At 46.6% G+C, this 13,208-nt stretch overlaps 2 protein-coding genes across 4 annotated transcripts in view; one reads left to right on the top strand and one right to left on the bottom strand.

Moving 5' to 3' along the window:
• FAT2 (FAT atypical cadherin 2) overlaps window positions 1–13,208 on the bottom strand; it is an 80,957-nt gene that overhangs the window by 3,876 nt on the left and 63,873 nt on the right. The window contains exons 19-22 of the mRNA XM_077895818.1: window positions 11,462–12,272; window positions 7,325–7,470; window positions 3,385–3,826; window positions 1,270–1,423 (exon numbers count right to left, since the gene is read on the bottom strand). Of these exons, the coding sequence (XP_077751944.1) occupies window positions 1,270–1,423; window positions 3,385–3,826; window positions 7,325–7,470; window positions 11,462–12,272 (1,553 nt within the window). The remainder of the gene's footprint in view (window positions 1–1,269; window positions 1,424–3,384; window positions 3,827–7,324; window positions 7,471–11,461; window positions 12,273–13,208) is intronic.
• Window positions 1–13,208, top strand: part of SLC36A1 (solute carrier family 36 member 1) — a 107,288-nt gene that overhangs the window by 72,277 nt on the left and 21,803 nt on the right. Inside the window, exon 11 of one of the 3 annotated variants that reach the window (XM_077895825.1) lies at window positions 3,986–4,593. The exons of 1 other annotated variant lie outside the window; for it this stretch is intronic. In XM_077895825.1, coding sequence (XP_077751951.1) covers window positions 3,986–3,987 — 2 coding nt within the window. In that variant the 3' untranslated portion in view covers window positions 3,988–4,593. Of the gene's footprint in view, window positions 1–3,325; window positions 3,947–3,985; window positions 4,594–13,208 lie in introns of those variants that run through there. One more of the 3 variants, XM_077895823.1, reaches the window with a different exon arrangement.

Here is a 13,208-nt window from a genome sequence, read left to right as displayed (position 1 = left end):
AGCCCATTTGGGCCAGCTGTCCTCAGCAGTAATGCCAGAGTCCCTGCTGCAAGTCAGCAGCACCCAGCCATGGCAGCTGGACACCACCAGTGTTACCCACTGTTCTTCAGGAGGTCACAGAACCCAATGTGGTCCTGCACAGACCTTCCATTGGACAACCGTTCAGAGAGAGCACTTGGAATTGTCACCGTCAGCTTGGCATTCCATGGTGTAAGGCTCCTAGGAGGCTTCCGTGGCCAGTTTCATCTACTTTTGAGGGCTATTGGGAAAGGCTCCCCGCAGCCTGTTTGAGTCTCAGTGTCTACAATTTCACCACCAACACTTTGTCCTTTTGGGTTAGACATTGTCATTCCCAAGTTCCTCTTTTAAAATGCAAACACTACCACTTTCAGCCAGGACGTGTCCTGCCAGCACACCTACTGCAGAGTGAGGTGTGCGGTGGGGCCAGAATGCCAGGTGCTGAGGGAACGGACTTGGGTCATAAACACATGAGGGGATTTGGACAAGCCATTTCCTTCTCTAAGGGCTTCGTTTCCCCATCTGTAAGGTGAGCGAGTGGACTGTATCATTGGCTGTCTTATGCACAAGCTGACAGGAAGGGGAATCCCTTGGGAGCTTGTTATAGATAGAATCCCAGGTCTCATTCTTTGGAGATTCTGATATCGCTGGTCCAGAAATCTATTTTTCACAAGTATCCCTGATGATTTTTTAAAAGCTCCCAAACTGGAGGGTTATGAAAGCAGATAATCACCAAGCCTCTAGACCTCTGGGATTCTAGGGATCTAAGGATGCTTGCAGTCCCCCAGGCCAGCACACTATGGAGCACAGGTAGCTTGCAGCGGGGTTTGAGACCTACAGCAGTGTTTGTACCTGAAGGAGTCATTGTTCCCTGGCCACTTTCTGGGAAGTCACAGTCCAGAACCAGAGAATAAGAACTTCAGCCATTTTCAGACTTCAGCAAAAATCAGAAGTGCCTGAGGAGCTGATGAGAAGTGCAGATTCCCGGGCCCCAGCCTAATGAGTCTGACTCAGTAGGTTTAGAACAAGGCTTGGGAAATGTTCATAAGAACCCTCCTTCCCTGAGTGTTCTGGCGTAGGTGGCTGGAGGGAGAAGCCTCGGCACATGGGAAAAGCCAGATAGCCAGGTCGCTGGAGCACTCAGCTCCGGGTCTCCCATTGGCTTCTCTGGAGAGCAGAGTGCAGAGGTCATTTCCGAACAGTGCCCACCCAGGGTGAGGAGCCAATGGCAGGTGGCCCCTCTGCACTTACCTGTCTCCCATATAAGGGTGAGGGCAGTTACAGGAGGCACCTTCAGGAGATGAGATGCAAGTGCCACCTTCCAGGCAGGGCATGGACGTGCAGTTCTCTCTTCTTTGTTCACAGTGCCTTCCCGAAAACTGGGGGGGACACTTGCAGACATAGCCTGGGAGGGAGGGAAGAGCTTCAGGCAGCTGCAGGCTGAGAGGCCCTCTGGGACAGAGGGGAGGCCTCAGCATGTCTGCAGATCCAAGCGTCCATGTCTAGTTATTGAGAACCTCCTTCTGTCACAAGCACCCTGCAGAGCACTGCTGCCGGGCTGGATGGGAAGACGTGATCCCTGCCCTCAAATATATAGTCTACAGAGAACAGGCATCTACAGAATAGTAATGGAGCTCTACTTCATCATCCTACACGACACTTGTTTAGTGCTAGTCACCGTGCCAAGAATCTGCATGTATCGGCCCATTTGAGCCTCATGACCACTCTGCAATTGATTAATGTCATCCTCATTAGGGGACACATAGAAGTTGATGGCAGGTGAGGAGATGAGGCACAGAGAATGCATGACATTTGCTCAAGATTACCCAGCAAGGAAATGGCAAATATAGGATTCAAACCTATTGAACCACTTGTATATAGTATCAGTATATTACTAATTATCATAAAACAACAGAGCTTAGCAAGCCAAGGGAGAGTGGGGGTTGCAGGGCCAGGGAGGTGGGAGGGGCCGAAGCATCACTCTGAGCCAAATGCAGGAATTAGGAAACAGGACTCTATCTTAACAGCAAGGGGAAGCCACTTCAAGGTTTCCAAGCAGGAAAGTGACACTCTGAGATCTGCTTTGTATAAAGGTCACTCTGGTGCCCTGCTGGCAGGCGCAGGTGAAGGGAGAGAAAAGAGAACAGGGAGGCGGCTGGCCCGAGGGTGAGAGACGATAGCCACTTGGTAGTGCAGACAGACAGACGTGACGGGCCCCTTAGATATTTTGGAAATGACAATACTATTATCCAAGCCAAAATGAGAAAATGGGATCATGCCAAGTGTTGACAGAGATCTAGGATCCTCCCTCACTGCTGGTGGAAGTGCAGGCTGCTGTGGCCATGCTGAAGAGCAACATGGCCCTGAATGTAAATTTAAAATAATTATTTACATTCTCTGGGTATGTGAATTCCATCCCCGGCATGGTGTGTATGTGTGTGTGTGTGCGTGTGTGTGTATGTGTATGTGTGTGTGTGTAGGAAGTTCTCTTACAGTTCACAAGATACATATGAGGATATTCACACAGCATTGTTGATGGAGGTGGGATGTTAAAAAGATTGGGAGGTGGGATCGTTGAAAGATTTCCAGGGTGTTTGGTGCCAACTGAGTAGAGAGGGAAGACGGGACTGCACACCCATTGGTGTACCGAGCCACAATAAAAGCAACGACTATGAATCGTGGCTATGTGGACGGAAAAGTGTAAAAACTTATATGGCACCTATGTAATTAGAAATTCAAGCCTGTGTAAAGTCAGTAGTATACATTTTGCAAGAACTCATTTAAAAACTTTAAGTGTTTGCCTATGGGTTTGGGGAAGGGGGACAGCAGCTGAGTATAGATTAAAGGGGAATAAAAGAGAAGAACTTGGCACAGCCCAGGGATAACACTGAGGTGTGACCTCAGCCTGCAGCACCAGAGGTCCCTGATCATGCCTGTCCTCCATCCAAACAAGTAGAAAGTCAGTCCTGGTTGAGCGAGAGCAAAGCCTGCTGGCTTCCCTTAGTGTAAACCTAGTCCATCCCAATCCGTTACTCACGAGACAGTAGGGGGAAGAGAGAGACACTTGGATTTGGGGGGGGGCTTTCCCTTGAGATCTGCACCCCAAATGCACCTTAACACTTAACAGCCATGTGCCCTTGGGCAAGTTCCTTCCCCGATCTGGGTTTCCTTACACAGCCCAGCAGTTGCCTGTGCTGTAAAATGGAGCCATCCATGGCTTTCTTCAACCCCTCTCTCCCTCATGGGGCTGTGCTGGAGGAATATACTTTGTAAACTCTTCAGTGATATGTGATCGCTAGTTCAACAGGCTGGGGTCATCTGAGGCGCCTCCTGGGATAAGCCGTGGAGCCATTTCCAGCACCTTACCTGCCCCTCGGGTCTGCGAGCACTTGCCGCCGTTGAGGCACGGGTTTTGGCTGCAGTCCTCACTGTGCCAGCAGCACTGGGTCAGGGCCTGCCTCTCTAGCAAGCCTGATGCCCTCTTGCCGTGGACCAGCAGCTGCAGCGCCTCTCCGTTGATCATGACCGCATCCAGGCAGCCTTCAAAACCCTGGGACACAACCGGGGAAGAATGCAGGAGAACAAGGCCACCCAGAAAGAGGTCTCCTTCAGGCCTGAGACCCTGGCAGTTCTCTGGGAGCGCAAGGGAGGTATTGCCTGAGCCGTCAACCAACAGGCGAATGGAAGTGCCTGTCTCCGCCACCACAATGGAGTGCCACTCTTGGTCATTCACGTGGAGCCAGGAGGATAGATTTCCATGGAAACCACCTGGGCAATGGTATTCCAGCTGTAGGACTCCGTTGACCAGCTGCAAAGAAAACCCAGATGGCCATGAGCAAAGCCAAGAAGTCCTTGTAAAAAGCACTGCTAACAGGCTGAGGGTGCAAAGAATGTTGGTTATATTTTTATGGATGAGAGAGGCAGTATTTGGTGATTTTCAAGGCTGTTTTAAACATTGTCTTTGTAGAGTATGAAAGCCCTCAATGCCTATCTATGGTCTCATTTGGTCCTTACCACACTCCATGGAATGGTCTGGAGGGATGCCATCTGCGTTTCACAGATGAGGAAACCGAGACCCGGAGAAGCCTTGCTGACCGAGACTATGTCTTTTGGATTCTTCTACAAAGCCTCTCCTATGTTCTGCACTCCTCAAAGTTGGCCCTCAAGAACCAAACAGAAAACCTCCCTCACTCCTGTTCTCTTATTCAACAGTTCTGCGGTTCTCAAAGTGGGTCTTCAAGACTTTTCCAGAGGACCCACAAGGGGACACCATTTTTACACAATAATCCTAAAAAATTATTTGCCTTTTCTACTCTCATTCTGTCACAAATATACAGTGATTTCCAGACATGTGCTATCAAAACAGATGAATGCAGATGTAAAAATGAAAATCCAGCTATCTACTATAAAGCTATACATAAGAGGGATTTGCAAAAATGTAAAACGGTGCCACTCTTCTTTTTTCCTAATTTTGGACAATGTAATTATTGTTCACAATCATATGATATTTATGTTAACATATAATAGGTTTCTTGCTATTTTTAAATAAATTAATAAAGATTTTAACATTTCTCAGTTTTAATTTCTTTTTTTTTTAAGATTTTATGTATTTATTCATGAGAGACAGAGAGAGAGAGGGGGGCAGAGACATAGGCAGAGGGAGAAGCAGGCTCCTTGCAGGGAGCCTGATGTGGGACTCCATCCCCAGACCCCGGATCACGCCCTGAGCCAAAGGTAGATGCTCATCCGCTGAACCACCCAGGCATCCCATCTCAGTTTTAATTTCTAATACTGGAAAAATTCATAGCTCTAACCCACAAAAACAAAACTTCCCTAGATCTTCAATTATTTTTAAGAGTCCTGAAATCTTAAAAAGTCCTGAAAACCAAGAAGTCTGAGAACCGCTGGCTTATATCTTTTTAGTTTCCCTCACCCTAAGTGGTGCCTGATTATGGCGCCATCTTCCTTGGTTTACTCTCCCAGATGACTATTTTCACAACTTTTCTCTCTTCAGACCCTTGATGCTCCCCTCCCCATCCTTGCTCTCAGCAATCAAATGGGAACTTGCAGGCACTCTGACCATCACATCTATCGACCTTGGTGGAAGCCAGTCTCTCCATTCAGGTACTAGGTCCCACCCTGGTGCCTCAAGGATGAATTTCCATTGACTCTCCTTTTTCTTCCCTATATCTTTGTTCATTCTCTACTGTACATTCCAGTCATCACACAAATATGCTTTTATTGCTCTAATCTTTAAAAAAATTGTCTTGAACCCACTTCTCCCCCTAGATAAGACCTTCTTCCTTTGCTGTCTCTTTGCAGCAAAATTATACACACACACACACACACACACACACACACACACACACACACCATGATACTGAAACCACTGGTGTCAGAGTATTCAGTAACCTCTGTGTTGCCAAATCCATGAGTAATATCACTACCCATCTCACTTGACCTCTCAGCAGTATGTTATCAGCTGGTCACTCCTTCCTTCATGATGCATGTTCTTCATTCAGTTTCCTGGATATAATACTCTCGGTTTTCCTCCAACATCACTGGTTGCACATTTTCAGTCTCCTTTGTTGGATCCTTCTCTTTCCCCAGACATCTCAATTTGGAGTGTCATAAGGATGAATCCTTGGTCTACTCTTTTTTCAATCTACATCCTTTGGTGATCTCATCCAGTTTCACAGCTTTCAATACTAAGTATTTGCTGAAGGCTCCCAGATCTTCATCTCTATCCCAGACCTTTCCTACAGACACTAGACTTGTTTATCCAGCTCCACTTGGAAGTCTAATAGGCATCTCATACTTACATCTCCAAAACTGAAATTCTGATCATCCCTCAAATTCAGATCATCCCTCTGCTCTACCCATATCCTTCCCCGGCTCTGTTGGCAACAACTCCATTCCAATTATTCAGGCCCACATATTACTCCTTGCTTTCTCTCCCAGCCCTCATTCATTAGGAAATCCTGTTGGTTTTACTTTCAAAAGTCTCTCCAAAATCTGAACTCTTCTTCCCAGTTCACTGTCATTACCCTGATCTAGACCACTACTCTCACTTGAATTATTGCAATAGCCTCTTGGCTGGATCTCTCTGCTTTTATCCTTGTTTCTCTAAAGTTGTTTATCAACACAGGAGCCATATGACCTTTTTGAATATGTCACATCATGTCAATTCTCTGCTCAGACCTTCTCATGCCTTCCATTTTGCTCAGAATAAAAGCCAAAGTCCTTCAATGGCCTATGAGAACTTGAGGCCTATGATCTCAACTCCTACTACTATTCTCTCCCTTACTTTTTTTACTCAAGCCATATACACATCTGAACTGTTCCTTGAACATGCTAAGCATTCTTCTACCAAAAGGTTTTTGCATTGTTATTCCCTCTCCCTAGAATGCTGTTCCTCCAGATGTCTACCTAGCTAATTCCCTTATCCCCTTCATATTATGGTGCAATTACCAACTCAGTGAAGACTTCCCTGGTTACCTTACTTAAAATTGCAAGTCCCTACAGTGCTGATACCCCTAAACTTTTTAAAGTTAAGATTCATTCATTCATTCATTCATTCATTCATTCATTCATGAGAGACACGGAGAGAGAGAGGCAAAGACATAGGCAGAGGGAGAACCAGGCTCTCCTTGGGAAGCCTGCGGTGGGACTCGATCCCAGGACCCCAGGATTACACCCTGAACCAAAGGCAGATGCTCAACCACTGAGCCACCCAGGTGCCCTGCCCCTTAACCTTTTTTTAAGCCAAAGCATACCACATTTGGACAAACTATAATTTTCTGAGTTATTATGTTTATGTTTATTGTCAGTCTTCCCCTTGTAGGGGTGAAAGCTCTAAGAGACCATTAGAAAGGAAATTCATTTTTATTCCATGTGATCCCATATAACTTAATGCTGGGGTTTGTATTCTTGAGCACCCCAGTGGTAGCCAGCCTCCCACTCATCTTGGAAAATGCTGGTCTGTTACTCAGCAAAAGTGATAAAACAACAACAGCACACCATGGCTAAGTGGCCTCCCATTTCTCCATCTTCAGAAGCTCTCTCTCCTCCCACAGAGCAGTCCAACCTCTGGTTGTTTTTTGGATATATATTTCCATTTGAGGGGGGCTTTGGACATCACAACTGGAAAGTCTTGTGTCTTAACCCAATAGTCACACCAGCATCCCTGAAAACTATGCAGGGTTTTCTTTGCCAGAAACTGGACTTCTTGGCTGTTCCTGAGGTTGTCCCTACCTCCCTAGCCTGGCACACCCACATGAAATCTCTCAGGCTGGCAGTGCCTTACCTTCAGGGAGACATACACTGTCTCATTGCTGAACAGGAGAATAGCCTGTGATTGGAGTGTTTTCAGGCGGAAATGGATGTGCCAGTTCTGTGCCTCTGGAAGATTGTACCGCCCAAAGCTTTGTCCACTGAATCTTGTGGCAGTACCTGTAGAAGCAACCGGAGATGTCAGCTCCACATGAAGAGGTCTCCACAGAATCTTCAAACCAACTTTGTCTCATTCGACCCTTGGGTCATATTGCTCACATTTTATAGATGAAGAAGTGAGGCTTCTTGGGGGTCAGGGGGAGGTACCTGGCCAGGGTCACTGCAGCTAGACAGAGGCCATGACCCTGCACACCTTCTTTTGGCCCCAGAGCCCCTTGCCTTGGGTCCTAGCTTGAGTCTGGAACTACAAGCTCAAACCATTAAGAAAGCAAGAATCAAGCCAGAAATGTACCCAATTAAACATGTAAAAATCAAAATTTCTATCCTCCATAGTTTCTGTGTTATTTCTGATATCACTGGGGGAAGAAGGAGGAAGAATGGAGAGGATTCTGTATATATGTGTGATTTCAAGACTACCATAAAGGTCATTTGCCTCAAGATCTCCCTTTCATTATTAGGAGTGTAACTGTTTGAGAAGATGTAACCAGATAAAATACTGCTGAGAGGTTGAGAGTCACTGTAACCAAAGAAGGGGGGTAAACTTCTATGAAGCCCTGTATGTGCACCACCCTGTAGCAATTGCTAGCGCATAGTTGCAGAGACAGGAGTCTCCTCTTAAACTTGACTTTCTCCAGTTTATTTGACCATGGGACCCTCTTATGTGGACCACCTCTTCAAAGTTCTCAGAAATGGCATTCTGTAGACCCACTTTGAGAAATGCTGTGTTATATATATCAAACAGTACCCTCCCCAGAAGTGAGTCCAGTTGTTAAATCCCTAAAACTTCAGTGTGAATAAGCTCATCAGTGGACAGGCAAGGGGAAGAGTTGTATAGGCCTCAGATGTCCCAGATTGTTGAAGAGAGGGAGCAAAAGCCATGAGGAAAAGGAAGAACCATGAAGCCTGAGGCACATGGGATTTCAAGATCCTGAGTCTGTCATCCCTTAGGTCTAAAACTCTCTGCTGCTAGCAATTCTATTGTAGAGGTCATTAATAGATGGGATATTGAAGATGATCTAGATTATCTAGGAATTCCCAGACTTGGCTAAATATCAGGATCAGCTAGAGAGTTTTATTTATTTTTTTAATAATAAATTTATTTTTTTATTGGTGTTCAATTTGCCAACATACAGAATAACACCCAGTGCTCATCTAATACAGAATGCCAGACTCTACCCTCAGAGATTATGACTCAGTAGTTCTGGAAGCACACATGGATCTGTATTTTTAAAATCTCCCCACAATGGGTGTGGTGACTGGAAGAGAGACCAAAGGGGGCTTCTGAGAAGCTAGTCATGTTGTGATCCTTGTATCAGTGCCAGTTACATGGGTGTATTGGGCTTGTGAAAAATAGTTGAGCTGTACACTATGGGACATGGACCCTTCTGTATGCTGTATTTCACCAAAATGTTAATTGCCTGAGACGCTGGTTAAAAATGACAATTCCAAGGAGAGAGAGAGAGAGAGAGAGAGAGAGAGAGAGAAACCAAGAAACAGACTCTTAACTATAGGGAATAAACTAATGGTTTACCAGAGGGGAGTGGATGGGGTTGGGTGAACCAGGTGAAGAGATTAAGAGTACACTTATGACAAACACTGAATAATGTACAGAATTGTTAATCACCATATTGTACACCTAAAACTAATACAACACTGTATGTTAACTATACTGGAATTAAAATAAAAACTTAATAAAAAATGCCAATTCTAGGCCTCACACAAGACTTTCTAAATAATACACTCTGGAAATGACACCCAGGAGCACATCTCTTTAAAACCACATTCCCCAGTGGAATATCATTCAGCCATCAGAAGAGAAAAATACCAACATGGATGGAACTGGGGGGTATTATGTTGAGTAAAATAAGTCAAACAGAGAAGGACAATCATCATATGGTTTCACTCATACATGGAATATAAGAAATAATGAGAGGGATATTAAGGGAAAGGAGGGGAACTGAGTGGGAAAATTAGAGAGGGAGACAAACCATGAGAGACTCCTAGCTCTGGGAAACAAAGGGTTGTGGAAGGAGAAGTGGGTAGAGGGATGGGGTGACTGGGTGGTGGGCACTGAGGGGGGCACTTGATGAGATGAGCACTGAGTGTTACACTATATGTTGGAAAATTGAATTTAAATTTAGAAAATGTAAAAAAAAAAACAAAACAAAAAACAAACCACACTCCCCAGATGATTATACATAAGCATGAATTTTAGAACCTCTGGTGTCTGGTGCCAGGTGACCAAGAGAGAACCTTTGGCTATCACAGTTCCCCTTGCAGGTAACTCTGGAGCAAGAGACACAGAAGGGAAGCACACTTGACCTCCCAGTCCCCCACCTCCCCACCTCCACCCCCCCCCCCACACACACACACACCCCAAGAGTAGCATACCCAGCTTCAATACAGTGGGACCTGGAGAAAGTCCACAAATCTTTAGCGTAAGAATTTCCCCAATGCAAACAGGGGAACCCATAAAGGGCAGGCCAGACCAGGCAGGGGGTGATGGTGACCTGGAAGCAACATCATTTTCCTTTTGCCAATACTCCTGAGCTGGTCCAGAGCATGGATTCTTGATGCCAGGGGTGCTGGGGTGAGTCTTATCTGAAAACTGATTTTCTGTAGAGCGCGGTGAAGAGCTCAGGCTTTGAGTGGGACACGTGGGTATTTAAATAACCAGCCCTTCAGTGGAGGCTGTGTGGTTTCAAGTAAACCAATACAGTCCCCATCCCTCAGTTTCAACTGTAGTTTGAACTAATGACCCTGCTATGTAGGGTGTTGGTGACAGTCAGTTTAGGTAACATCTACACAGTGCCTGGCACATAGCAGAGTCCTTCTAGCAACAACTGCTACCACGTGTATAACAACCATCATCGACAGGGTGCTTATGGGCCAGAAAAAGGCTAAGTGCTTTTATATCCATTAAGTAATTTACTTTCCAAACCCACTCCAGAAGGCAGGTGATAATATTTTCATTATTTTCTAGATGAGAAACAACAGCTCAGAAAACTTATTAGCCCACCCAAGATTACACAGCTAGTAAGAGATGGAGCTGGAGTTAAAACCTGAGCTGCCTAATTTAAGTCTTGAGGTTAATAGCCACCAGGCTGTAGTAATAATGGTAATATTATTAGTGACTCATCTTAGTGACCACTTTCTCTGTATCAGGCACTTTTCTAAGCAAGCCCTTGATGTTTAATACTCATTTAATCTCTATAATAGCACAAAGGCAGGGAGAAGCTAAATAATTTTCCTAAGGTCAGTCGGCTAGCGAGTGGCAGAGCTGGGATTTAAACCCAGGCAGTCTATGGGACGCCTGGGTGGCTCAGCAGTTGAGAGTCTGCCTTTGGCTCAGGGCATGATCCTGGAGTCCCGGGATTGAGTCTCACATTGGGCTCCCTGCATGGAGCCTGCTTCCTCCCCTGCCTGTGTCTCTGCCTCTTTCTCTCTGTGTGTCTCTCATTCATGAGTAAATAAATAAAATCTTTAAAAATAAAAAAATTTAAAAACCCAGGCAGTCTGATGCCTGTGCTTTCAGCCATCATGGTAACTGCCTCTTGTATCCTCTTTTTTTTTTTTTTTTTTTTTTTTGAGAGAGAGAGAGAGAGAGAATGAGAACACAAGCAAGGGGGGAGGGGTTGAAGGAGAAGCAGACTCCCTGCTGAGCAGGGAGCCCAGTGCGGGACTTGATCCCAGGACCCTGAGATCATGACCAGAGCTGAAGGCAGACGTTTAACCAACTGAGCTACCCAGGTGCCCTGTCTCTTGTGGCCTTACTGTTATTTTCAAAACACTGCAAAAGGGTCAAGAATAGGATGTCATCCCATGACTAGATTTTGGGAGGACACTACCTATTCCATGGTGGCCTGTGGCCTTTTGCCTCGCTAAAACCCCCCTCTAACTGCCCCACAGGGCTTCCCTGGGATCTCTATTTCTAGAGTCAGTCTGGCTGAGCCCTACAGTACTGATTGTCCTGGGGAAGCCTGTTCCTCACCATTGCAGGAGCAGCTCCTCTCCAGGCGGTGCCGCGGGGTCAGGATACTGAGCCTGGCTGTGCTGTATGTGGGCCCCACCCTGGGGTCCAGGTGCACCGTCGCTTGGCACATTTGATTCTGGCAGCTGGGGCCCTGGCAGGGCACCACCGGCATGGCTGACCTCATCTGAATTCCCACCGAGTGCTCCATCTCCTTGGCTGAGTGAGAGATGATGGATGCCAATTCCTGGAGCTTGTAGAAGGTTCCAGAATGTCCCTCAAAGACCAGGAGCACATCCACCCCAGCTGTGGCCTCTGCAGGCTGAAGGCTGGCCAGGTGGATATTAGCTCGTTTAATGTCCAGTTTGTTGCTGAGGAACCTCTGCAGGTTCCTCCAGTGGTCACTCACCAGCTCCTCTGGGGTAAGCTGGTGGAAGCCCATCCACATGGCCTGTTGCAAAGCCTCCTGCCCCACATGCCACACATGGACGTGGACCCCAGCAGTGGCGGCAAAGGTCCCATCACTGACTGTGACGTTGAATGCATAGCGGCCACGAGGCAGGCCCTGGGCTGCAATAATCTTGCCATCAGGTGCACCCACTGAGAAGTGCCTGGTCAGGGTCTCCTCTCCTGCCAGGCTGTAGGTCAGTGTGTCCTGTGGGTCTCGGTCTGTGGCATGGATTTTGCCCACCATGCCACCCTGGAACTCCTCCTCCCCAATAGTGATGAAGATCTCCAGTGGGAGGGTGGAGGGTGGATAATGGCTCTGCTCTGTCACATGGACTCTGACAGACGTTGAAGACGAGAGGGGAGGGATGCCGCTGTCTGACACCTGTGGGCAAAACAAGCACTGCCATTACTATAGGACTGTAGCTCTCTGTCGCTCAGACAAGGCTGGGCCTCCTTGGGCAGCCATGTCTCTGTGTTTGAGGGCAGACTCAACATAATTATCACAATAAAAAAAGAGAACAATAACTGCAAAACACAGAAGGTTTTGTGGAGGGAGTTATATCCCATACCACACAGTAAGACTTAACTCCATTTGCTCATCTGACAGCTCTCTGAGCCTCTTCCTAAATCTCTCCAGCCACTCACACTTATGCCTTCTTCTTCTCCAGTGTCCCTCATTCTATCTCTTTCCTTAGGTGAGTCATCAAATGTCTCTTCAAAATTCCTGTACACATCCTTCATGACTCCTGCCAGCCTAAGGAGGTTCTCTTTGGAATCTCCCCTTACTATGTGATTGGGGTCAGGGTGGGCATTTCTTCCTCAGACCAGTCAACAAATACTGAGTACTTTCAATAGGCCAAGCCCTCTGCTGTGATCAGGAGAAAAGAGACCATAAATATGTTATTAACTAAACAAGAGAATGTCAGACATAGATAAAGTTCTGTGAAGGAGATAAATGGAGCATGGGACAGAAGTCTGAAGAGTGAAAGGGACCTAACTCAGATCAGGTGGGAGGGGAGTTGTCTTGAGGAGTTGACATTTGAATTGAGTCCTAAGGGATGAGAAGAGGTAAGGAGAGGAGGTGCTAAAGGGAACAGCAAGTGTCAAGCCTTGGAGTGGAAAGAATGTGGTGAGCTCTATCAAGCAGGAAGGGTCCATGGCTGCTGGAGCCAGTGGGCTGGGCCAAGGGCCAGAGGAGGGTGCGAAGGAGGCCGCCTGGTCACTGATAGGCTGAGGAGCACAAGGTCGGGTTTTATGTCAGAGCCATGAAAAGACATTGAAGGTTTTAACAAGGCTGTGCTATGACCTCAGTGAAGCA

Source organism: Canis aureus, chromosome 4, assembly GCF_053574225.1.
Source record: "Canis aureus isolate CA01 chromosome 4, VMU_Caureus_v.1.0, whole genome shotgun sequence".
Classification (NCBI taxonomy): domain Eukaryota; kingdom Metazoa; phylum Chordata; class Mammalia; order Carnivora; family Canidae; genus Canis; species Canis aureus.
This window is presented reverse-complemented; position numbering and strand designations above follow the sequence as displayed.